The sequence below is a fragment of the Callorhinus ursinus genome, unplaced genomic scaffold, assembly GCF_003265705.2.
Source record: "Callorhinus ursinus isolate GAN/ISIS: 27379988/994484 unplaced genomic scaffold, GSC_fseal_2.0 scaffold4, whole genome shotgun sequence".
NCBI classification, from domain to species: domain Eukaryota; kingdom Metazoa; phylum Chordata; class Mammalia; order Carnivora; family Otariidae; genus Callorhinus; species Callorhinus ursinus.
In genome coordinates this window covers 39,387,886-39,415,618 of record NW_027397066.1, presented here as the reverse complement: position 1 = coordinate 39,415,618, position 27,733 = coordinate 39,387,886, and the positions used below count along the sequence as shown (strand labels likewise).

Below are 27,733 nucleotides of genomic sequence, written 5' to 3'. Positions count from 1 at the left end.
AAATGTGGGTAAGATATAGTCAGATAACTCATATTACTTTTATTTCACAAAGACATAAAGCTAGAGAATCAGGTCATGACAGCTCAGCTCTTTCTAACAATGCCCTGTCACATCACTGACTGTGTCTCAAGCACACACATTTTATCAAGCTCAGTGGAGTCATTTGCTTACTTTTCTCAATAATTCATTGGTATCACACGGATGTGAGTAGAATTTAGATTTAATATTTCTGATTCAATTCATTTGAAGATCCATATGTAAGGCATCATTTCATGATGTACAAAAAATCAAAACAGCTGCAAAAATAATTTAACAATTGCAAGTTTCTTTTCTGATTTGTTAATCTTCTATCCCATGGGCCCTGGTAGTATGCCAAGTATTAATGAGAATCAGGATTGTGTTGGTTACAAGTTGTGTGGAGTTTTATATTCCCTTTCAGGGGTGGTTGTGTGGTTTTACATTATTCACACTCAATTCAAGCCGTGTTTATCTGTTGGTATTTCCTTGTTTTTCTATTTTAAGGGTGACCCCCTACTATTGGCATATAAACAAGGCACTTAATCTGTAAAGTTTTCATCCATAACAATTTTACTGACATTTTCCTCGTACATGAGAATTATTTCAAGATTGAACAGTACTTGTAAAATTTGCTGACCTAATGGGGGGGAAATCACATGAGCAGGGCCAGCTTGAGCTCTTATATAATCCATATAAGTTGAGAGTTAGGTAGTGATGGTTCTGATCCCAGCTTTGCTGACAGCTTCATTCCAAGCAGGCCACTGAATTAGCTCCTGCATGTGATTCCTTTATTTTGTCAACAAATATTTGCTGACTGCACATACTAGGTATAAAGCCGCAAACAAAATGAAATCCTTGACCTCATGGAACTTTTATTATATTGAAGGGAAATAAGCAAATAAATAGATAACAAATAAAAAATTAAAATAAATACATAAATAGTGGTACATACTAGGTATAAAGCTACAAACAAAATGAGATCCTTGACCTCATGGAACTTTTATCATATTGAAGGGAAATGAGCAAATAAATAGGTAACAAATAAAAAATTAAAATAAATAAATAGTAGTATATCAGACAGTGATAAGTGCAACGGAAAAAATTTCAGCAAGGAATTAGAGAGCATTGGGAAAGTGGGAGTGTGGTGGCAAGGGGGGCAATTTTAAGCAGAGTGTTGTTCAGCGAAACTTCACTGAGACCTGTGAGGACATGAGAATCCAGGAGATGAGGGAAACCTGGATATCTGTTGGTGTTTCCATTTTATTTATGCTTTTAGCAAGCATTTATTGGCACCTGCAATGTGCCAGGTGCATAGTTTGATGCTGGGGATGTGCGGATGAATAAAATAAAGTTCTGCCTTCAAAGAACTCAGCATAATAGGGGACCAGACATGAAAGCAATTAAATTGTTGTACAGTGTGATCAGTTTACCAAGTGTGGGGATAGCAGAGAGACAGAGGAAGAACTCTTTCCATCTGGCATTATTAGGGAAGGCTACTACCAGGGAGGAAGTAACAGCTAAATTGGTTTGAGAGGATGGAAAGAAGTTTGCCATGTAGACAAGGTGGAATAGGAAGGCATTTCAGGTAGAGTAACATTCTAGATCTATCGTATATTAGGGGACCTACAACTAGTTAAATTTTACTAGGATATAAAATGGGGAGAGAACAAACATATTTTAGGGAATTTTAAGAAGTGAAATTAGCAGCACTTAGTGATTAATTGCATATGAACTTTGGGGTTGAGGACAAGGCAAAGGGTTTTGGGCTTGGGACTTGGGTAGATAGTATTACCACCAAGAAAGTCATGTATATCAAAGGAGGAGCAGGGGCTGTGGTGGTGAGGGGGTTGGGTTAATATTGACATAGTATTTGTATCTGGTTCAAGAAGTGCATGACAGCACTATTCCTTTCAGAGGAGTTAAAAACATTTTTTCTTCCGTAAGAGATGACCTGATTTATACTTTCATTGAGTGGTTTGCTAGTCAACTGGCTCCCTGAAAAAAACCAAACTGCTGATTTCTGCATGGGTTGCCTGCATACCCCTATGAGAGGCTGTGGCTCCTACCAGCCTTCTCCCTATGGCTTTCTCTAAGTTCCAATAACTCCTCCTTTCCTTGTTCCTTAAGACTGGGTGCTAACAGAACCTGTCCCAGCATGGTACACTAGCCCTTGCTGGTTTTCCTAAACCCTGCCAGCACCTTTGTTAAGTGGTCCTTTCCTTCAACACTCTGCAGTGATCCTAATTCTGTGGGTCATTTCTTTCCTGCTGGAACCATGGCTATTACACATAAAAATAAGACAGACATAGTCTTTGCTTTTAAAGAGCTTCAGACCAGTATGACCCCCAACTACCCTGACATTTCCTCTTATTTCTCTTCTGATGTGATACAAGGACATACAAACACTCTCTTGTACACTTTTCCATCTCCATGTTCAGTGAAGCTGGAAACCAAGGAAACCTCTTTCCCACCTCTGTCCTACCCCATCTAAACCACAGCTGTTATGGTCTCTTGAGGCCAACAGAATATGCTTGCATAGGAAGTTGACACTGTTGGTCCATCAAAGAGCGAGCAAGCCATCTGTTATTTTTGTGTTTTCCAGCAGTGGTGATGAAGTCATGCTCTTGTGTAATTTGTGGATTTATTCCTGTGTTACCTGTGGCTCATGTTTATGCAAAGAGGCCAGCTAGGTGACACACTTTGGAGCACTGGGCTGGAGTCCATAGTATCTGCCTATGAGATCTCTTCTTTAGGTTTCAGTTTCCTCACAATGTAAAAGGAGGAAATAGGTGTCAATTACCTTGCAAGTCTTAACATTCTTTTCATGATGAAGGTCTGCAGCTTTGGGAGCTGCCTGTGACTATGACTTTGTAAGCCTTGTCCACTGAGCAGCTCAGCTTAACAAAGAAAATTTAGGAGTATGTTTTTTAAAAATGATTGTATGAGTTTTGTCAATGAATACATCTAACTCAGTAGCATGTTTCTGACCAAGTGATATATCAGAGAAAAGTATATTAGTTACCTACTGCTGCTTAACAAATTACCACAAATTTAGCAGCTTACAACAATGCGCATCTAGCTCTTTTTGTGCTTAGCAGAGCCATGTCTAATGGTCCCAAGAAGCATCTGAAGCATGTAGCAGTTCCAAAGCATAGGATGCTGGATAAGCTGACTGGGTGTGTTTGCCCCTCGTCCATCTACTGGTCCCCATAAGCTAAAAGAATGTCTTCCTCTCCATGTATCATACGACCTCACTGATATGAGGAATTCTTAATCTCAGGAACAAACTGAGGGTTGCTGGAGTGGTCGGGGGTGGGAGGGATGGGGTGGCTGGGTGATAGACATTGGGGAAGATACGTGCTACGGTGAGCGCTGTGAATTGCGTAAGACTGTTGAATCACAGATCTGTACTTCTGAAACAAATAACGCAACATATTTTAAGAAAAAAGGAAAAGAAGAAGATAGCAGGAGAGGAAGAATGAAGGGGAGTAAGTCAGAGGGGGAGACGAACCAGGAGAGATGATGGACTCTGAGAAACAAACTGAGGGTTCTAGAGGGGAGGGGGGCGGGGGGATGGGTTAGCCTGGTGATGGGTATTAAAGAGGGCACGTACTGCATGGAGCACTGGGTGTTATGCACAAACAATGAATCATGGAACACTACACCAAAACAAATTATGTAATATATGGTGATTAACATAACAATAAAAAAATTAAAAAAAACAAAAAGAATGTCTTCCTCTCATCTTTTTCCTAAGGAATCAGACTTAACTATGACCTAACAGAAGATGAAGTAAAGATCTGTATACAGCATTTTATTAAGATTGGTGGCGAAGTTCAAACTGATATAACCTACCCTGCTGGTTTTCTAGATGTCATCAGCATTGACAGGACTGGGGAGAATTTCCATCCGATCTGTGACACTAAGGGTCGCTTTGCTATTCATTGGATTACACCTGAGGAGGTCAAGTATAAGTTGTGTAGAGTGAGAAACACCTTTGGGGGTTGGGGGGAGGAATTACTCAGCCGGTGATTGTGTAAAGTGAGAAACACCTTTGGGGGCTGGGGGGAGGAATTACTCAGCCGGTGACCCGTAATACTTGCATCACCCACTATCCCGATCCCCTCATCAAAGTGAATGACACCATTCAGACTGATTTGGAGAGTGGAAAGATCACTGATTTCATCAAGTTTGACACTATGGTGATCAGAGGTGCTAATCTGGGGAAAATTGGTGTAATCACCAACAGAGAGAGACACCCTAGTTCTTTTGATGTAGTTCATGTGAAAGATGCTGATAGCAACAACTTTGCCACCCAGCTCTCTGACATTTTTGTTGTTGGCAGAGGCGACAAACCATGGATTTCTCTTCCCTGTGGAAAGAGTATCTGCCTCACCATTGCTGAAGAGAGAGACAAGAGATGGGTGGCCAAACAGAGCAGTGGGGAAAGGGTCTCTAGGTGACATGATTGGAAGTCTTTTTACTTAATTAAAGATAATACAGCAGGATTAAAATAAAAAATAAAAAATAATGATAGTACCTATCTATTATCCCATAGTTTCTGTGGATCCTCAATCTAGGAATGACTTATGTGGGTCCTCTGCTTTAGGGTTTGTCATATGGGTACAATCAAGGTATTAGCCAGGGCTGGGGTCTTATCTGAATCATGTTGGAAGAAGTTTAGTTCCTCGACAGTTGTTGGATCGAGGGTCTGTTTCTAAGATGGCTGTTGGCCAGAGGCCACTCTTAAAGCCCTTGCCGTGTGGGCCCCGCAATATGACAACTTGCTTCATCAAATCCAATAAGGGAGAGAGTCTGCTAGCAATAGAGAAGTCATAATCTTATGTACCCTGATGATGGATGAGACATCTCATTGCCTTGTATTGGTTGCAAGCAAGTCTCTAGGCTGACTGACACTCAAAGGGAGGGAGGGGCTTACACAGGGCATGAATATCAGGAGGTGGGATCATTGGGACCATCTTAGAGTCTGCCTGCCACAGAGATTCTGTTTTTCTTTTTTTAGTGGTAAAAGAGTTTTAAATCCTAAGCTCTTCTAATATATTTAAAGTTTAGTTTATGTGCCAAAAATAAAAAGTGACAGCTAAATGCAACGTGAGACCCTGAGTGGAGATCTTAGAAATATTTGAATAGAATTCTTAAAGGTGTTGTACCAATATTAATTTTCAGATTCTGATAATTATACTGCAATTATATTACAGAAGATGTTTGCCTTGGGCGAGCTTGGATGAAGGATATATGGAAACTTTCTGTAATGTTTTTATAAATTGTCTCTAAGTCAAAAAGTAGGTCAAAGTAAAAATTTAGAAAAAGTGATTTGTAAAATTTAAAAATCCATAACTGTATAAGCCTACTTTGTGGCCATAGCTTGTTTAGTAATTTTAACATTATGTCTTTATCAGAACTTTTTTTGCAGATAGCATTTATAAATTTGGGGAGTAATGGAAAGATATTGGTCAAAGGGCACAGTAAAGGAAAAAAACTGTAATTTCTTTTGTAAATAAAGCAAACAATTTTAGTAGACAAATTCATTAAAAATTATATAGATATATACAGTGGAATATTATTCAGCCATCAAAAAGAATGAAATCTTGCCATTTGCAATGATGTGCATGGAACTAGAGGGTATTATGCTAAGCAAAATAAGTCAGTCAGAGAAAGACAAATACCGTATGATTTCTTTCACTTATATGTGGAATTTAAGAAACAAAACAGATGATCATAGGGGAAGGGGAAGAAAAATAAAATAAGATAAGAACAGAGAGGGAGGCAAACCATAAGAGGCTCTTAACTCTAAGAAACAAACTGTGGGTTGCTAGAGGGGAGGTGGGTGGGAGGAGGGGGTGATGGAGTGATGGGCATTAAGGAGGGCACTTGATGGAATGAGCACTGGGTGTTATAAGCAACTGATGAATCACTAAATTCTACCCCTGAAACGAATAATACACTAAATGTTAACTAAATTGAATTTAAATAAAAAATTAAAAAAAATTATATAGGTAAAATCTACCACTTTTTTTGGTTAATTATTTTAGAATGTTCTTCCTAGTGACAATACCATAAAAGCTTCACTACCACTATATAACAGAATTATTTATATATTTGTTTATATGTATTTGTTTCAACAAATAATTACAGAGATGATGTAACATAACAGTTCTCTTCTTGAACTTTAGTTTGAAATGTGTTAGGGACTTGTAACACCAAAAGCACTTTACACGTCAATTTAAAATAATCACCAGTTCTAAAATAGTATTCTGATAGCCAAATCCAACTCTTTCCCTGTGCAGAGCACTGTTTTCAGATGTCAGTCAGCTTGCTGCTTGGATGCAGACACTCATGTTCCAAAATAGTGTGGTCTGTCTCACCACACTGTTCCATGTGATGAAAAGCCAAATAGTTCAACCCCTCATAGGCAGTTGGATTTCCTGCAAAGCAAGAACAAATGGTTGCTCGTTTTGCTCACTGTTTGAAAGGGCTCCTTGTTATAAATACTCTATCACTATTTCACATGTCCTGGTCCAGCAATTTGAAGCTTATGGGTCTCGGTTGGTTACACCTCTTAAGAGAGCTATTTGGAAACACTCTAGACATTTTTCTTAGGTCCTATTTTTAGAATGGAAGGCCTAATGGTACTTTAATGTCTCTATATATTCCCAGAACAAATCTCAAGAAAAAGTGTCTGTTACCTTTTGAAATTTAACAAAGCTGGTTGGATTATCACTGCTCCTCTGAGAAGTATTATGTTAAAGAATCAATTTTGATTTACAGAATATTAGTGGTAAAAGGACCATGGAAAATCAGCTCGTTCAAACCCCTCACTTTTCAAATGAGGAAAGTGTGAGTCTTGGTGTGAGTGAACTGTTGGCCCAATATCAGACAGTGAGGAGTATGGAAGTTTTAGAATGGTAGACTTAGGTTTTCCTGCAGAAGATAACTGTGGTAAGAGTCAATAACAGTCAGTTTCTGAGACAAGATTCAGCTTTAGAACATGAAAATAGTCTGCTGGGCCCTTGTGTGAAACTTTATTGCTCTTATAGAAGATTCTGAGGAAAGATGTGGAGTCATCCAAAAATATGGGTTCAGGAGTGAGGAAAGGTCCAGAAACCTCTTGGGAGGATTGGGCCCGATGTGTAGATAGCTTCTCAAAGATCTTGCCCCGCACTCCCCTGCCGACTATGTCGGATGAGTGTTTCCCCCTGTAAATGGCACCTGGCATTCCATCAATTAGAGATTCCTTTGCTCCAGCAAACAATCTTCTAATGATGCAAAAAACCTTTGGGAGGGTTAAGTGTCCATCCGTTATTATGAATTACTCTGTGTTATTTTCATCTTTCTTCTTCTTTGGCAGCCTAATTGGGATCTGATCATTTGGGGAATGTAGTTTTGATTGTAGGAAGGGAAGAAAATGTTGATGAGCCAGAAACCCTCTGGTGGAGATGGCCGTCTAAGTGGGGTGGCCAGGGTGGTGTCAGAAGCTGGGACCCAGGTCGGGGACTAGAAGGCAAGGGCAGAATGCTGAAGACAAACCCAGATTGCTTGCAGTTTTACTCTGGGCTGTCTCACATGTGGAAAAGAAAGAGAAATGACTTTATCCTTCCCTGGTGTTCCTTAGCTCCTTTGGCAAATACTGATTCATTGCAGGTTAACTAGGAGTTTGTGGAATGAAGGGAGAACCCAACCCCGTGTATATGGTTGGTCCACTCAGAAAGTGCATGCAAGCATGCCTGGTTTAATTGCACTTTGCCTTATTGTGCTTCACAGTTGTTGCATTTTTTTATAAATCTTCGGCAACCCTGTGTGGAGCAAGTCTAGGTACCATGTTGCCAACAGCCTTTGCTCACTTCATATCTCTGTGTCACATTTTGGTAATTCTTGCAGTATTTCAAACCTTTTCATTAGTATTATATTTGTTATGATGATCTGTCATCAGTGATTTTTGATGTACTGTTGCAACTGTTTGGAGTGCCATGATCCGCACTCACATAAGAGGGTGAACTTAATTGGTAAGTGCTGTGCGTCCCCCTGGCCTTCCCCTGTCAGTCTGCCTCCCTTCAGTCTCCTCTAGTCCCTGAGACACAACAATGTAAAAATTAGGCCAATTAATAACCCTATAATGGCCTCTAAGTATTCAAGTGAAAGGAAGAGTCATGTGTTCCTACTTTAAATCGAAAACTAGAAATGGTTAAGCTTAGTAAGGAAGGAGTGTCAAAAGCCAAGATAGGCCAAAAGCTAGGCCTCTTGTGCCACGCCCCCAAATCGTGACTGCAAAGGAAAAGTTCTAAGGAAATTAAAAGTGCTTCTCCAGTGAACACATGCATGATAAGAAAGCAGAACAGCCTTGTTGTTGAAATGGAGACAGTTTGAGTGGCCTGGATAGAAGATCAAACCAGCCACAACATCGCCTTAAGCCAAAGCCTAATCCTAAAGCTTAAAGCAGGGCCCTAACTCTCTTCAATTCTGTGAAGACAGAGAAGTGAAAAAGCTACCGAAGAAAAGTTTGAAGCTATCAGAGGTTGGTTCATGGGGTTTAAGAAAAGAAGCCTTCTCTAGAACATAAAAGTGCAAGGTGATACAGCAAGTGCTGATGGAGAAGCTGCAGTGAGTTACCCAGCAGATCCAGCTAAGTAAGTAATCAAGGTGGCCACACTGGACAACAGATTTTCAATGTAGATGAAACAGCCTTGTCTTGGAAGAAGATGCCATCGGGGGCTTTCAGAGCTAGAGAGAAGTCAATGCCTGGCTTCAGAGATTCAAAGGACAAGCTGACTCTCCTGTTAGGGGCTAATGCAGTTGTTGATTTTGAGTTGAAGCCATAGTTTATATACCTTTCCAGAATCTCTAGGGCCCTTAAGAATTATGCCAAATCTATTCTGCTTGTGCTCTATAAATAGAACAACAAAGCCTGGCTAATAGCACATCTATTTACAACCATGATTTACTGAATATTTTAAGCCAGATCTACTGCTCAGAAAAAAAAAAAAGATTCAAAATATTACTGCCCATTGACAATGCACCTGGTTACCTAAGAGCTCTCTCTCTGTTGGAGACATAAAATGAGATTAATGTTTTCATGCCTCATAACAAAATATCCATTCTGCCGCCCATGGATCAAGGGGCCATTTTGACTTTCAAGTCTTATTATTGAAGAGATACATTTCATAAGACTATAGCTACCATAGATAGTGATTCTTCTGACCGATCTGGGCAAAGTAAATTGAAAACCTTCTGGAAAAGACTCATCATTCGAGATGCCATTAAGAACATTCATGATTCATGGAGAAGGATCCAAATACCAACATGAACAGGAGTTTGGAAGAAGTGGATTCCGACCCTCGTGGAGGACTTTGAGGGGTTCCAGACTTCAATGGAGGAAGTAAGTGCAGGTGTGGTGGAAATCACAAGAGAACTAGAATGAGAAGTGGAGCCTGAAGACTACAAACAATCTCATGATTCAGCTTGAACAGATGAGGGGTTGCTTCTCATGGATCAGCAAAGAAAGTGGATTCTTGAGGTGGGATCTACTCCTGGTGAAGATGCTGTGAAAATTATTGAAATGATAGTGAAGGATTTAGAATATTACATAAACTTAGCTTATCAGGCAGTGGCAGGATTTGAGAGGATTGACTTGAACTTTGAAAGTTCCTTGGTGGGGAAGATGCTACCAAACAGCATCACTGTTACAGAGAAATTGCTCATGAAAGGAAGAGTCAAAGGATGTAGCAAACTTCACTGTGGTCTTATTTTAAGCAATTGCCACAGTCACCCCAACCTTCAGCAGCCCCCACCCTGATCAGTCAGCAGCCACCAACATCTAGGCAAGACCCTGCACCAGCAAAAAGATTATAACTCACTGAAAGCTCAGATGATGATTAGCATTTTTAGCAGTATTTTTTAATTAAGGTATGTACACAGTGTATTGTGTTTTTAGACATGATGCTGTTGCATACTTAACAGACTGTAGCAGAGTGTTAACGTAACTTTTATATGCAATGGGAGACCAAAAATTTCATTTGATTTGTTTTATTGTGATATTCACAATATTCTATTGTGGCAACCTGCAGTATCTCTGATATTAAGTATCAAGTTTTGAACTAACCTTGAGTTGTGCTTTTGGAGCACACATTCCTGAAGTATGGATTCACATGAATAGAGTGTTTAACCAAAGTGAGTCCTGGGATCAGTCTGGCTGGGTTTGAATCTTGGCTCTGACATTCACTACGGCAGAGATCTTGGGCAAGTGTCTTAGTTTTCCTGTGCTTCATTTTTTTTTTATTTGTATATTTGGGATGATAGTAGTAGTACTTATCACTTAGGGCTTTAATGAGAAATGAGTGAGTTAATGCATGTAAAGCACTTAGAACAGAGCCTAGCAAAGTGTTGCAAAGCAATTGCATAAGAATTCTATGATCTGATTCGTCAACCGTGTCCTTCAGTTTTATTTGAGAAAATATAGTCTCTAACTTCTCTAGGATAAGATTTTTGTTTTTTGAGAGAGAAAGAATGAGAGATCATGTGATGGGGTGGGGAAGCAGACGGACAGAGGGAGAGAGACAATCCTAAGCATGGTCCACATCCAGAGCCCAGTCCCTGGTTGGGCTCAATCTCAAAACCCTGAGATCATGACCGAGCCGAAACCAAGAGTGGGTCGCTTAACTGACTGAGCCACCCAGGTGCCCCTCCGAAATAAGATTTTAAAATGTTATTTAAGTGACGCTTTCTTAGTCCCATAAATATCTATGTATTTCCCGTTGGTGGTCAGCTGTCTTCCTTACACCAAGGAACTTGTCTGGACCAATTCATAATTTTATGGCCCAAACCTAATCTTTCCACATGGCAAAACCTCGCTTTCCACATCTTCACTAACAAAATTTAGTAGGTAGATAATTATGTGGAGATCAGGATTCTACAAGGTACTGAGTTTCAAGACAAGTTCCTGAGAGGAAATGAATTACATTCATTTACATCTGAATGTAATTGTCCAGTACCCCTTTTCCATATTTGTATATAGAACAAGATCCCTCTTCTCAAGATTCTATTACAGGGCGCCTGGGTGGCTCAGTTGGCTAAGCGGCTGCCTTCGGCTCAGGTCATGATCCTGGAGTCCCAGGATCGAGTCCCACATCAGGCTCCCTGCTCGGCGGGGAGTCTGCTCCTCCCTCTGACTCTCTGCCCTCTCGTGCTCTCTATCTCTCTCACTCTCTCTCTCTCAAATAAATAAATAAATAAATCTTAAAAAAAAAAGATTCTTTTACAGACTCTTATCAGTTCTATTTTAACTCAATAGCTGGTGTATCCCATTATGTTTCTGCAATTCAGAGAAGTATGAATGGGGAATTTTAATGTTCTTGTTTAATCAAGGGATTTTTAAAGCCGAATTATTCGGTCTTTATGTGAAAATAGACAATATGGAAGAGTAGATAGAACATAAAACAAAAGTTCAAACACCTGGATTCTCTTCCTGCTTCTGCCATTAAGAAGATGTGTGATCTCGAGTCCATCCCAGAATCTTCCTGGGCCTGTCTCAAATGGAGGATTTGAACCAGGCATTGCTTAAGGTTTGTGACAGATCCCATATTGTATGCTTGTGCAACATCCCAGTGACCCTACCGAGTGAAGGGTGTGCTTTGCCTTGACTGACGTGTATGGTTTCTTTCCCAGTTTCCTTAAAACCATTTGAAATGGCTTTGCCAGATCCCCAGCCAGGGTGAGAGAGGCATTCTGTGGCTGCAAAGTAGGAAATGCCCGCTGGGTCTGCAAGAGAACAAGTCCCTGCCTTGTAACATTTCTACATTTACAACGGGAATTGTAACATTCTTGTCCAGAAGTTTGATTGCGTGGAAGATGAATAAAGGCAAGCTCTGGGGGCATCATTACTCTTACCATTAACAGTAGTTGTTTGCATTTTTCTATTTTGCAGAAGATAAAGGAGAAATCTAAGATAAATTAACTGTTTAAAAGGTGAAGATAAATAGTTTATTACTGTAGATACACAACTGAGTTGCCACTTGTCTATTTTTTTGGGCGGAGGTCCAGGAGGAGCTTTCTGTCTACCTCTCAGAGATACTTTTAATTTCTCAAAGGGAAGCTGAAGAAACGAGGTTAACTTATTTTGTGATCTACTTCTGCTTTTCCAATTTGGGGGCCTTCCTTTCTCTGTTAATTTACTCCATTTGACATGAACTAGAGCTCTTTCTCTGGTTGACAGGTTTACTTGAGCACAGGAAATCTAAAAAACAAAAATCATTGGGATAAATCCTTTTACAAGAGATAGTAGGCTGATATGCTATGGGACTAGCTTATTCCCTCTAGAATCATGGTAATAGGGTGGCTGCAATCCTTGTTTTAGGACTTAATGTAGAAATTTAAGTTGTTGACTGTAGTAAATATAAATTAAGATAATATCACGGCACTCATGGCCAACTTTAGTTTCATTGTTATTTCAAGAAGGAGTCAGTAAAAACATTAATTTTCACTTTTTCTTTTCTTCTAGCCATGGACTCCTGCCCTGTAGGTCCTTCTGTGAGGCTGCCCAAGAGGGTTGCGAATCAGTCCTGGGGATGGTGAATGCCTCCTGGCCTGACTTCCTCACCTGCTCCCAGTTTAGAAACCAAACGGAAAGCAGCAATGTCAGCAGGATTTGCTTCTCACCACAGCAGGAAAAAGGCAAGGAATGTAGGTGTCTGTGTTTCATTTCATTTAAAAAACTTTTTACTGAAATATACCGTTCATACCAGGATGTATACAAATAATGTATACTTCAATACATTTTATGAAAGTGACCAGACCCATATAACCAGCACCCAGTTCAAGAAATAGATCGCACAAAACTTGTACATGATGAATGTTCGTAGTGGCATTATTTATGGTAACCAAAAAGTGGAAACAACCCACATGTTCTTCATCTAATGTATGGATTTTTAAAAAAATAGTATATTCATACAGTGGAATATTAATTGACAGTAAAAATGCATGAACTCCTTGTGCATGATACAGTATGGATGAACCTTGAAAATGTCAAGTGAAAGAAGCAAATCACAAAAGGTCCAGCATCCCCAAAAATCTTTCAAGCTCCCTTCCAGTCCACTTACCCTCCCAAAAGAAACCTCTCTTCTTTTTTTTTTTTTTAAGATTTTATTTATTTATTAGACAGAGAGAGAGAGAGCACAGCAGGGGGAGCGGGAGAGGGAGAAGCAGACTCCCGGCTGAGCAGGGAGCCCGACACGAAGCTTGATCCCAGGACCCTGGGATCATGACCTGAGCTGAAGGCAGCAGCCTAACCAACTGAGCCACCTAGGTGCCCCAAGAAACCTCTCTTCTAAGAGAAGCCACCTAAGGTGATTTTTGTTCTGGGCTTCGTGTCAGTGGAATCGGGAAGGATGGACTCCTTTTGTATTTAGCTTCATTTGCTCAACATTATGTTTGAGAGCTTCCTTATGTTTTCCTCTTGTGGTTCATTCATTCTCACTGTTGTATAGTATCCTAATATATTATACCCCAATATATTTTTCTATTCAATTGTGGCTGGACATTTGAGTTGTTTCTAGCTATTATGAATAGTGATGTTTTGACTATTCTTGTGTATGTCTTTGATTGAACATAGCCCATATATTTATTCAGCAAAAAGTTTTTTAAAGCAGTTGTACCAATTTATATCCTCCTACCAGCAGGGTGTGAAAGCTGCAGTTGCTCCAAATTCTCCCCAACACTTGTTATTGTCAGTCTTCTTCATTTTACCAATTCTGATGATAGTATTGTGGCCTTTTGTGGTTTTAAGTTGCATTTCCCTGACAAGTTTGATTAATTTTTCAAAAAATTTTGGTGATGTGAATACCCCTTTTCATGAAGCATCTGTGCAAGTGTTTTACCATTCTTTGTTTGGGTAGTTTGCTTTTTTGTTCTTGATTTATAGTTCTTTATGTATTCTAGATATGTCAACTCTTGGGTTTATGTATTGTGAAGATCTCCCACTCTGTGGCTTTCCTTTCTTATTAGTGTCAAATTATGGAATAGAAGGTCTTAGTTTTAATGGGTCCATATTATCAGTCTTTTATTTTGTGGTTCATTTTTGGTGTCTTGTTTAAGACATCTTTTCCTACACCAAAACGTAGAAGTTTTTTTCCCTGTATTTTCTTCTCAGACCTTTATTGTTTTAGCATTTACATTTACACCTACCATATCCTAGCATTAATTTTTGTGTATGGTGAGAGCTATGGATTAACTTTTTTTCTGTGCATATATTTAACTGACCCACTGCCCTTTATTTATTTAGAGTACTATCTTTCCCCTCTGCACTATACTGTCACCTTTGTTATCGGTCAGGTGATTGATTATATAAACATCTATTTCTAGACCCTCTATTTGGCATAGAATTAAGCCAATACCACTGTGTCTGGATTCCTATAGTTTTATAAGTCTTTATATTCAGTAGTGTAAGTCCCTCACCTTTTTACTTCTTAAAGATTGTTTGCCTGTTCTTGGTCCTTTACATTTTATGTAAATTTTCAAATCACTGTGTAGTTTCCACAAATGCTTTTTGTTTTGATTTGGGATTGCATTAAATCCATAGTTCAAATTAGGGAGAATTGCTTTATAACACTGAGTCTTCCAACCCATCAAAATGATATACTATGGTAATCTTTACTTAAGTATTTTAATGAGTTATTCTTTAATTTCTGTCAATAATGTTTGGTAATTTCAACCAGAAAGATCTTGTTCATCTTCCTTTAGATTTATTCATGTGTATCTGATATTTTTTATGTCATTTGTAAATGGAATCTTTAAAAAATTTTTGTTTGTGTACAAATAAATCACATATTGATTTTTATACCTCTCTGTAGATCCATTTGGATTTTCGAAGTGCACATTATGTCATCTACAAATGACAGTTTATTTTCTCCTTTCCAATCATTATGCTTTCTGTTTCTTCTTTGTCATAGAGAAAGGTGTCAATATTTCACTTTTAATTATGTTTGCAGAAAGACTTTTACCGATACTCTGTGTCAGATTAAGGAAGTCCTTTCTATTTCTGGTTTGCTAAGGTTTTATTTTTTTAATCATGAATGGATTTTGAATTTTATCAAATGCATTTTCTACATTACTTGAGATGATGTGATTTTCTCCATATTATGTTAAAAATATAAGCTTTAGTGATGCGTAATTCATATATCATGATATTCACTCTTTTAAAATGTATAATTAACTGGTTTTTGTATACCCTTATAGAGTCATCCATAGCCATCTAATTCCAAAACATTTTTGTCACCCTAAAAAGAAACCCCATGCCCATTAGCAGTAATGCCATTTTTCTCTTCTGCCAGCCACTGGAAACCAATAATCTACATTCAGATTCTATGGATTTGCCTATTTTGGACATTTGATATAAATGGAATCATAAAAAGGGACCTTTTGTGATTTGCTTCTTTCATTTAGCATAATGTTTTCAAGGTTTACCCATATTGTAGTATGTATCAGTACTTCATACATTTTTATTGTCAGTTACTGTTCCTTTGTATGAATATACTATTTTTTAAAATCCATACATTAGTTGAGGAACATTTGGGTGTTTCTACTTTTTGTTTACTATGATGCCACAATGCATATTCAGGTGAAAGTCTTATGTGAACATATGTTTTCAATTCCCTTGTGTATATAGCTTGGAGTAGAATTGTTGTGACCAGTAATAACTCTGTTTAACACTTTGAGGAAATGCCAGTCTCATCAGCAATGTAGAAGGGTTCCAGTTTCTCCACGGCTTCACCAACACTTGTTATCCTTTTTGATTATAACCATCCTAGAGGGTAGGAAGTAGTATCTCATTGTGATTTTGTTTTGCAATTTAATAATGACTAATTATGTAGATAATTCAACATCTCATGAGCTTGTCAGTCATTTGTATGTCTTTTTAGAAGTAGCTATTCTAATAGTTGGCCCATTTTAAAATAAGGTAATTTGTCTTTTAATTGTTGAATTGTAAGAGTTCTTCATCCATTCTGGATACGAGCCCATTATCAGGTATATTATTTGCAAATATTTTCTTATGTTCTGTGGGGTGTCTTTTCAAGTAATTTTCAAATGACTTTTCTTGATTGTGTCCTTTAAAGCACAAAAGATTTTTTAACTTTGAGGAAGTTCAATGTATCTATCTTTTCTTTTGTCACTTCTGCTTTTAGTGTCATCTCTAAAAAAATCATAGCCTAATCCAAGGTCACTAATATTTACTCCTGTTTTCTTCTAAGAGTTTTAAGATTTTAACTCTCATATGTAGGTCATCAATTCATTTTAAATTAATTTTCATATGTGGTATCAGGTAGGGGTCTAACTTCATCCAGTTATCTCAGAACCAACTGTTGAAGAGACTGTTCTTTCCCTGTTGAATGGACTCAGTACCTTGTCAAAAATCAATTGGCCATAGATGTATGGGTTTATGTCTGAACTCTCAATTCTATTCCATTGATTTATATGTCTATTTTTATGTAAGTACCTACTGTATTGATTATTATAGCTTTGCAGTAAGATGATTACCAGAAGCAAAGAAGGACATTTTAAAATGATAAAAGAGTCAATCTATCAAGAAGCCATAATCAATATCAGAGCCCAGAAATATATTAAGCAAAAATGGTAGAATTAAGGGAAAAATAGTGGATAGAATTACTAGGTAGATCATCTATAAGGAGGAAGAATTGAAAAACAATATAAACCAACTTGATTTAGACAGCTATAGAATACTCTACCCAACAATAGCATAATATATGTAAACATATACACATCTCAAATTTTTAATTTTTTAACTTTAAACCTATTTGTGTCTCTAACTGTGAGTTGAACATATAGTTGAATAGTATTTTTTATGCACTAGACAAATCCTTGTCTTTTGATTGTAGTGTTTAATTCATTTACATTTAATGTAACTACTGATAAGAGAGGACCTACGTCTTTTATTTTGCTATTTGTTTTCTCTATGTCTTTTAAAAAAATTCCTCTATCTTCCATTACCTCCTTTTCTATTATATTTTTTAAAATATACCATTTTAATTTCTTATTGCTTCTTATTATATTTTTTTGAGTTGTTTTTATTGGTTGCTGTGGGACTTACAGCTAGCATCAAGTTATAACAGTCTGGTTCAAATTAATACCAACTTAATTTCAATAATTTACAAAGTTTGCTTCTGTATGGCTTTGTTCCCTATACGCTTTCCCCTTCTTTGTGCCATTATTGTCATACAAATTATATCTTTATACATTATAAACCCATCAACATAGTTTTAAAATTACTGATTTATGAGTTTGTCTATTAAATAAGATAGAATAAGAAAGGATTGACAAATAAAATATATTCATGCTGTCTCTTATATTTACCTAGGAATTACCTCTACTGGTACTTTTTATTTCTTCATGAGGATTTGAGTTACTGTCTCTTGTCTTTTCGTTTTATTCTGAAAGACTCCTTTTAGTATTTCTCATGGGGAAGTTCTGATAGTGTCTTTTGTTTATCTGGAAATGTCCTACTATAGTCCTCATTTTGGAAGGGTAGTTTTGCTGCATATAGAATTCTTGGTTGATAGTCCTTTATTTTCAGCACTCTAAATATGTAATCTCACTTTCTTTTGGAGTCATGCTTTCTAATGAAAAATCAACTGTTAATCTTCTATAGAATCTATTTTGCCTGATCTATCTCTTGGCGTTCTCAAGATTCTTTCTATCTTTGGTTTTCGATAGTTTGATTATGACATATTTATGTATTGATCCTTTGAGTTTATTCAATTTGAGTTTATTGTTCTTCTTGGATGTGTGGATCAACATTATTCATCAAATTTGAGATTTCTCAGCTATTATATATTCAGACATTCTTTCTGCCCCATTCTCTCTCCTTTCTCTCTCTCTCTCTCTCTTTTGGTGAACAGTACACTGTTTCTTTTTTATCATTATATTTTATTTAAGATCAATTAATTAAGGTATAATGTATTATTAGTTTCAGAGGTAGAGTTTAGTGATTCATCAGTTGCACCCAATGCTCATTATAGCAAGTGCCCTCCTTAATGCCCATCACCCAGTTACCCCATCCCCCCACCCACCTCCCCTCCAGCAACCCTCAGTTTGTTTCTATAATTAAGAGTTTCTTATGGTTTGTCTTCCTCTCTGATTTTGTCTTATTTTATTTTTCCCTCTCTCTCCTCTCTTTGTGGAACTCCTACAGTGTATATGTTGGTATACCTGATGTTTCTTTTAAGTATTTAAGGACCTGTTATTTTTGGGGATGCCTGGGTGGTTCAGTTGGTTGAGCATCTGACTCTTGATTTTGGCCCAGGTTATGATCTCACTCAGGGTCATGAGATCAAGCCTCATGTCAGGCTCTATGCTTAGCACAGAGTCTGCTTATCCCTCTGCCTTTGCTCCTCCCTGCCCCCAAATAAATAAACAAAATCTTGAAAAAAAATTTTTAAAAAGGACCTGTTATTTTTCTTGATTTTTTTCCTTTGTGTTCCTTAGACTGAATAATGTCAACTTATTTATCTTCAAGTTTGCTGATTCTTTCTTCTACTTGCTTAAATATGCTGTTAAGCATCCCTGGTGAAATTTTCATTTTATCTGCTGTACTTTTCAACTGCTGAATTTCTATTTGGTTCTTTTTTTTTTAAGAAAAAACTAATTTATATCTCTTTATTAATATTCTCTGTTTGTTGGGACATTGTTACTATACTTTAGTTCAAAATGGATTTTTAAAATTTTTTTGAATGTATTAAAATAGCTGATGTAAATTCTGTGTCTAGTAAGTCCGATGTCTGAGCCTCATCAGGGACAGTTTCTGTTGACTATTTTTTCCCCTTATATATAGGTCATACTTTCCTGTCTCTTTGCTTGTCATATTTTTGTTGTTGTTGAAAATTGGATATTTTAAATAATATAATGTACAACTCTGCAAATCCAATTTTCTTTCTCCTCAGGATTTGTTGTTATTACTATTTGGTGTTGCATTTATTGTTAATATTTGTTCATTTAGTCATTTCCTGGAACTAAGTCTGTATTGTAAAGTTTGTGTTCTTTGTCATGTCTGACACTGAAAGTTTTGCTCAGATAGCAGCTCAGTGGTCAGCTAGTGATTGGACAGATATTTCCTTAAATGCCTTGAACCAGTAAGTCTCCCACCCTTTTTAATGAGTTCAGTGTGTATGTTGTGGTAAGACTTAAACACTCTGGCAATTTCCAGCTCTGCCTTAGCCTTCAATTCCTGCTTATGTAGAGCCTCAATGTCAGCTAGAGGTGAGAGATTTGGGGGGATGCTTCCAGATGTCTTTATCCTAAGTGTCAGCATTCTTTTTCTTTCTTTCAGCATTCTTTCTTTCTTTTTCTTTCTTTCTTTCTTTCTTTCTTTCTTTCTTTCTTTCTTTCTTTCTTTCTTTCTTTCTTTCTTTTTCTTTCTTTCTTTCTTTCTCTCTCTCTCTCTCTCTCTCTCTCTCTTTCCTTCCTTCCTTCCTTCCTTCCTTCCTTCCTTCCTTCCTTCCTTCCTTTCTTCCTTCCTTCCTTCCTTCCTTCTTTCATTCCCCTCTAATTAGGGCTTTACATTGGCATAAAAGACCTGCTTGATTAGCTGTTTATCCTTCAGTAAAGCTTGAGCATTCTGACTGTTAATTCTTGGGCCTGGTACTCAGTTCTAGACTTTTCTGCTAGTATGTAAGAGCCTCTTTCTAAGCTACTAGAGAGGGTTTTTGGCTTTCACATATGAATTACAATTACCTGTAGCTTTGAGTTGCTGTTTTCTAGGTCACTGATGCTTAGCAGTAAGGCATCCAATCCATTGTCCTTATAGTTACTACTACTACTACTACTACTACTTCTTCTTCTTCTTCTTCCTATCATTACTACTATTATTTGCACTTCTCAAACCCCATTAGACTTTACATTACTTTCCATAGGTACATTATTCCAATTCACCTCTGATGAGGGTTTTAAAAATTTGACTACCCCACTGTGCCAGGGAATGTCTGCCCTACCTTCCAGGAATGATGGCACTTTCACAGCAGAGAGTAATACAGATCAATAACCCAATCTTATAACATGCTATCTTGGTGATCACTCCTGGGACTGTCAAAATTGAGTTTTTTCAGAAGTAGTCACTGAGATGGAGTTTGTTGTACGGGGTATTTATTAGGCATCAGCACTTGTGTAAAGGAGGGAGAGAAAACAGGATTGAGCAGAAGGAGAAACTGAAATTTGCTCTAGGTCCATCTAAGTCTCTGCTAAATCCATACAGAGCTCTGGAGTGTATATGGTCTGAGAAAGGTATTCCACGTTGGGCCAAAATAGTTGGATCTTTACATCCCCATCTCAATTAGTCATTGATGTGGTCCTTCCTGGGAAGGGTGTGCCTTTGGGAGAGGCAGCTCTCTGCAGTTGGAGCAAAATCTGAAGGAGCTAAAGGCTGTTGGCTGACCAAATCCTTTGTTGAGGAACAGATCACCTTGATCCAACAGAGACTGAGCTGATTTTGCTGTTTGGTTAAGGCTCCATCTACCTCTGGTTTATCTTGAGTTGGAGGATATACTTCTCCAGTGGTCCCAAAGAGAAACTGAGGTGTTTACAGCATTCTCTTCCCTTGGACAGTCCCAAATTCTATTTTTTCTTCTCAGAACAATAAAATTGCTGGAATTTCCATTTTATTTTGCAGAAGTGTTCTGCTTAAGTTTTTAGCCTCTTGCTCTTTGTGGGAAATGCCTCGAGAGAAAATCCTTCCAAGTGATAGACCTACTTGTCTGTGTCTCCTTTCTCACCACATACTTGGCCCCTTAATATCCACTCCTTTGGCAGCACCCAAACTCTAACTTTTGTCTCTCTATGCCTGTGGGATTGCCAAAAGTTCTGCTGGTTTCCCTGCCTCTTTGCAGTAGTCCCGTGTCCAGATTCTCAGTTTTTAGCACCATGCCAAGAACTGGCAAGTTCCACAAGGGAAAAAGCATCCACAGAATGTATACTATTTGTTCAACAGTTATCTTCTCTCCAGGATCTTGGCCATTCACATACTAATTGTCTTGAGAACTATCAGATGCCTTTATACAGATGTTTCTTCTGTTTTATCTGGTTTTTCTAATTTTACTTGATGAGGGCATCAACCTGCTGCAAGTTACTATATTTAAGCCATGAGTGGAAGTTTGTTTTATTTTTTTTATTTTTTTAAATTTTTTTAAAGATTTTACTTATTTGAGAGAGAGAATGAGAGAGAGAGTACATGAGAGGGGGGAAGGTCAGAGGGAGAAGCAGACTCCCTGCTGAGCAGGGAGCCCAATGTGGGACTCGATCCCAGGACTCCAGGATCATGACCTGAGCCGAAGGCAGTCGCTTAACCAACTGAGCCACCCAGGTGCCCTGTTTTATTTTTTTTTTTAACACAGTGTTTAGTGGAGGTCTGCCACTAAGTTAGGATTCCATCTGAAAGACCGTATATGGCAATAAACCATTAGCATGAGTCAGTGTATCTGAAAGAGAAGTCTCTCACGTCTTTTTTTTTTCCAGCTACCTTTGCCCCGTTTTGATAAGAACACTTTATTAATGGTCTTTACTAGAGGTCATTTGGAAAATATAGCCTTTTGGTACAGGATTTAAGAATCCATAGAGAAAATTTAAATATCAAAACATCGTCAGTGTTCTTTAACACTGATGGCCAAAAATTTTCAGTTCTTGAAAATCAAAATAAGATTATCAGTATTACTTAATGGCTCAGACTGAAACGCCACATAATATAGGTTCTCCAAATATCAGAAAATATTACAAATTTTCTGATCTTGAAAAACACCTTGGAAGTTTGATGAAACATCTGTATCTAAAAACATATGTTTAAAGAGACAGAAATTTCCTAAGAGGATTTGAGATCCTCTAGTTGTCATAGTCTTCTTAAAATTTTTGGTTGTATTATTTTTGCCACGTATAATTAATTCTCTGAAGATAAATCTGATAAAAAGTGTTCGATGCAATATTTTCCTAGAATTTAAAATAATTGTTCTGTGTCACGCTTGATGGATAAACAGGGTGCTAACAATCATAGATATGTGCGTAGTTTGTGTGCTAGGGAAAGAGCTACTACTAGCTATGATCTTTGTGTAAGCATAAGAATATAATTTCTAGCATACACACACAGTTACTAAAAATCTGTTCATGTACTAAGAATATGTATACCAACTAGAGAAGTATTTATTATATAATACAGTCTTAATCATATAAGGGTTTATACTATATGGCCACTTATAAACATACCTGATGAAGTCCTTTTCTCATTTTTTCATTTATTCGGTAAATATCAATTGAGTACCTACTCTGTTCTCAGCATCATCCCAGGTAATCTGAGAAAATAAAAGTAATCACAATAATCATAATATTAGTTTATACCCATCTAATGTGGTAGTTCTCAACCAGGAGTCATTTTGTAGCCTCCACCTGGGAACATTTGGCAATTCCTATAGACATTTTCGTTGTTACACCTCCACCCACAGAAGGAGTTGTTACTAGCATCTAGTGGGTAGAGACCAGATATGCTGTGTAACCTCCTACAATGCAGAAAACTCCTCACAACAAAAGAGCTATGTGGCTCAAAATATCAGTAGTGCTGCTTTTGAGAAACCCTATTCTAAGGCTTTATGTTTTGCAAAATATTTTATAATAGTAATAATAATAATAATTAACATGTTTCCTACATTTAAAGAATGTTAAACCTCATCTGGTCCACCCTTATGTGAGAACCAATGTGGGAAGAATATTAGTGACTACATTTAAACATGCTATCACACAGAAACTACAAAGGGAAGCAGGTTAAATGTCAATGAAGTTAAGTGGAAGTCAACCGCATGAAGGAATTCTGAATATTGGAAAAAGGGAAGGGTCCCACCTGACAAAGAAGAAGAGAGAAGGTAGCCTGTAGGCACTCAGCACTGTGAACTTGTGTTGGGCGTCAGGCTCCCATTTAGCCCATAAAATGAAGGGTCATTAAAAGTTGACTCCCATTTTAGGCTTTTTCTTCCCACTTGTGAATCATTTGTCCCAAGAAAATAGTAATTTCCCTCTTTATATTACGGACCCCATTCTCCTTTCCAAAGTGCTTTCACAGCTGTTAGCTCCCTTGTTTCCAGAGTAAATCTCTGAGGTATTATCATCTTCATTTAATTAATTAGGAAACTAAGGGTCAGGGAGATTGTTTCAAGATTATTTTAAATCTAGCCCCCCAGGCCCTATCATCTACCCAATAGTCCACCATTGTGGGACCATCCTGGGATTCATTTATTAATCCTTGAACCCTACCCTCTGTTACAGCCCCCTACTCACAAGAGCTTTCAAAATGTCTTTTCAGACTGAATGGAGCCAAAACGCTGACTTGTAACAGCTGCTTTCTCCAATGCACAGCTCTGTGAATTTCATTCTTCTGTGAGCATCCTTTAGATCAGTCAAAACTCTGAAGAGATTTTGTTGTCAGATAGAAAGATGCACAGTTGTCTTATCCTTTCTATCTTATATTGATGCTAGATCCTGTAAAGTAAATAATGTGCTAAAGTGACAATGCTGTGGGAACTGTTCTTCAGAGGTTTTAAAATAAACATTTGTGTATGTTTCCATAGTTGAGTTGTGAGAACTCAGGAACAAAAGGTCAGGGCCCATCAATCATTCTGAGCTTTCTCACTAATCCTTTACCTTCTCTGTGATCATATATGAAAAGTCGTTTTTAAATGGTATTTTTTGTAGGTCTAAAGAGATCTCCCCTGCTGTGAAAGAACTTCAGCTATTTATTTTTTTCCTCGTCTCTTTCCTTCGCCTAGTATCTTACTTGCCTTTCCAGCTCTGGTTGCTGAGAGCAACCATTTCAGCACAGTAGCAGCAAAATGGTAGTTTCGGGATCTTGGTAAAACACATACTCTGAATTTCTGCTTTTGGGTTGTCGATTCATTTGGGAGAAGTAATGCAATACTGTTTCTTTGAGGTACTTAGTGTCAGTGTTTTGCCAGAGCTAGATGATTATAGATAGCATCACGAAGTTACTAAAAGCTAGCCATGCACTTTTCATTACAATGAATAGTCAAATAGAATGGGGTTTTCTTAGAACTTGAAATTTTCCTATATTTATAATTTTAAATTTACTTAAAAATTTAAACCATGGGATCATTTTCTTTTTTCCATGTGTGGATGCTTCTTTTAAGAGCACCAAACTTCGATCTAAAGACTTGTATTCAAGCCCCGACTATTCTACTTACTAATTGTATGGGCTTGAGCAAGTTTCTTAAACCCTTTTAACACCTCTTTCCTCACCTTTTTAACAGGAATAATAACACCTGGGTGGTAGAACTGTTTTATGGGCTAAATGAGATAATGTATTTGAAAGAATTTTGGAAACCATAACATACTATATAAATGTGAATGCTTCGATTCAACAGACATTTAGAAGCCTATTCTATGTACCAGGCAGTTTACCAGGAACTGGAAAAGGAAAGATGACATGAGTACTTTTGAAGAGTTCATAGGCCAGTGGAAAGATGGATATCTAAGCACAGAGGCAGAGCCTGAGACAAGGGTTTGAGCACAAATGGTCTATTTGGGAGAGGCATGGGACAGTGGGGGAGGGGAGAGGTGAGTCAGGGAAGGGAAGATGGCCAACAGAGGTAAATTATTAAACCAGCTACCATAGTGGGCAACTGGAGTTTAATCTTTTGGAAAAAACCTGGAAAATAGTGTACAACATACAACAATTCAGAATTACCCCACTAGAGGGGTGAGGTAGCTGGGATATGCACTTACTTCTTTAGCCTTTGAAACTGATGGTATCTACTAGCCTGTAAGTACTACATCCTCTAAGAGTAAAGACTTGAGAGAGAGGAGGAGGAAGGAGAAAACTTGCCTGTGCCTACAACGGAAGGCTTTTGTCCCTGTTGACTTCTTCATCTGTAGCACTCTCTTTGCCTTTGGTTTCTAGAACACTGCTCTGTTTGGTCTGCTTCTCACCACATCGGCCAGTCTCTTTCCTTTTCCCAAATGGACCCTAAGATTCTACTCTCAACCCTCTTTCCTCAACATCCTGTGCATTTTTCTCTAGGAAATCTCTTGCCTGTGGCCATGTAAGTACTGATGACTCTTAAATCTATATTTCACATCCAATTGTCTTCTACTTCCCCAAGCTTTAGATCCTTATTCCAATGTCCTCACTTCCACCTCTCCAGCAAAGCTGCTTTTTTCCTGGTCTCCAGGGATTTTCATCCAGGTTGCTAAATCCCATGGGAAGCTCTCAGTTCCCCCTCTGACTTGACTTCCTGCAGCATTTGCCACCATTAATTACTCCCTCCTCCCTGATAAGCTCTCTTCCCTTGGCTTCCAGGAAGAAGCCACTTATTTTCAGCCTCCTTTGCTGTTCCCTTCTCATTTCCATCACTTCTAAACAATGGAGTGCCTCAGGGCTTTGTCTTTGGATCTTGCCTATTTCAGTGATCTGATTAGGGCTATTCAGGCTTGTGGCTTTAAATACCTCCACGAACTGACAACTACCAATGGGGGTTTCGAGCCTGACTCTTCTCTGAACTCTGAAACTGAATGCATATTTGTTTCTCCCTCTGTCTCTTACACACACACCCACACACACCTACACCCACACCCCCCCCACACACACACTGCCTTCTATTTATTTCCACTCCAGTGCCCGAAAGGCATGTCAAACATAACATGTACTAAACTGATCTGATATAGCCCCCACATTTGCTCCTCTCCCAGCTTTCCCTCTCTTAGTAAATAACAACTTCATTCTTTCGGTGGCTCCAGCCAAAAATTTTAGGTCATCCTTGACTCTTCTCTTTCTCTCCCGTACCATATCTGATTTGTCAGCAAATTCCATTGGCTCTAATGTCAAAATATGTGCTTAATCCAATCAGTGCTCCCCACCTCCATAACCACTACTTGGTCCAAGCCACTTCAACTCGTTCCTGGATTATCCTCCAGCTCCTTATTAGCTTCTTTGCTGCCTTCCTATGCCCCTGTATGCTATTTTCAACACAGAAGCAAAATGTTCTTTTTTGCTACTCAGATCCTATTGGTCCTTTAAATGTTCACATCTCTACCCTCCAAGTTTTTTTTAAAAGGTTTCCCATCTCACTCAATGTAAGAGCCACCATCCTTACAACCTTCAGGGCCATTCGTCAGTATTGTTGCATTGTACAACTCCAGCGGAGCATCATTCACACAGAATTCAATATAACTAGGGCTTCTTGGAGTTGTGCAGCATAGACATCTGGCCCTACGTTATCTGGCTCTCTTACCCCTCTGACTTCTCTCTTAGTACTTTCCTTTTGGCTTCCTAGGTTCCAGCTATTCTGTTCCACCTGCCTGCTACTGTCTTCTCCCAGATATCCCCTCCTGGTTTTCTTAAGCACCTGTCTGTCAGGCTGTAACATAGGGCATGTGAGGGAGAGTGGCCAAAGCAAAGAAGAGAAGCTATACCAGTAACAGCTATTGTTATCCTTGTTATCTGAGTAGTGGGAAATCGTAGGACACGGAAAAATTCTTAATAAATTTCATGATCAGGGGTGCTTGGGTTGCTCAAGTCGGTTAAGCATCTGACTCTTGATTTCTGACTTGGATCGTCATCTCTGGGTCATGAGATCGAGCCCCGAGTCGGGTTCCGGCTGGACCTGGAAGCTGCTTGAGGTTCTCTCCCTCTCCCCCTGCCTCTCCCACCCTCCTCTCTCTCTCTCTCAAAAAAAAATAATTAATTAATTAAATTAAATCTTAAAAATAAACTTCATGATCAACTTGTCTGATACTTGAATTACACTTTGCTAAAAATTGAAGCTTGAAGGTTTTTTTTTAAAAATAATTTAAAATCCCTAACGCTTCTTTCAATCCATGAACCTTAAGAAATGCTCATCTTGTGGATTTCTACTGTTTTTCTCTGAGAACCATAGTCTTGTTTTGATTTCACTATGCCACATACCCAGCAAAAAGAAACAGTGCCAAACAAAATAGATTTCTTGTTGAGCCTAAATACTACCTGTTCTCTTTGGGCTCAGTAGTTTTTGTTTTTAGATCATTTGAGATTAGTTTTCTGTTCTCTGCCAAATATTGCTTTGCTTGAGGTGGCACAGTCATTTCTCAAACAGAAAAATAAGGAGGCTCCTTTCCACACCTGCAGTCATTCTTCTCACTCTCTTTACAAGGTTGATAACTCAGAAGCCCAAGAGCATAGATTGATGCCTGTGTTTCTTGCAGAATATGTTTTTTTTGTTGTTCAGTGGCTGGAGATCAAAGGCATCCACATTTTGTTCAATATTGTGCCTCACAATCAGAAATCAACATTTGTGGCCTTACAGATTATGATTAAATACAGAAATTTTTAGCTACAAAGCAAGTCTGATTTTTTCAGACTTTTCATACCCACTAAGCCTTTTTTAGTCAATAATCAGTTTGATCACTGCAACAAGAATGCTGATCAGTCACACCCTGAACAGTTCAAAACATCATTTATTTTAATTCTAAATTCAGCCTTATATCCCCCAATTTAATCATAACAGATTCATCTTTGCAGAACCAGATAGTTGAAAGAAATTGCTGAGGTTTTTTTTCTTCACCTAATTGAAATACTAGCTTAGTTTTGAGTTTCATATTTGTCTCCAAAAATTCCCGAGAAGGGATACAATTTATGGGTTTTTGTTTGTTTGTTTTGGTGGATACAGTTTCTTTTTTT

At 38.1% G+C, this 27,733-nt stretch overlaps 1 protein-coding gene across 9 annotated transcripts in view; it reads left to right on the top strand.

Moving 5' to 3' along the window:
• Positions 1-27,733, top strand: part of CORIN (corin, serine peptidase) — a 239,852-nt gene that overhangs the window by 83,947 nt on the left and 128,172 nt on the right. For all 9 annotated transcript variants that reach the window (XM_073891620.1, XM_025887485.2, XM_073891619.1 and 6 more), the window contains one exon: positions 12,530-12,711. In XM_073891620.1, coding sequence (XP_073747721.1) covers positions 12,530-12,711 — 182 coding nt within the window. The remainder of the gene's footprint in view (positions 1-12,529; positions 12,712-27,733) is intronic.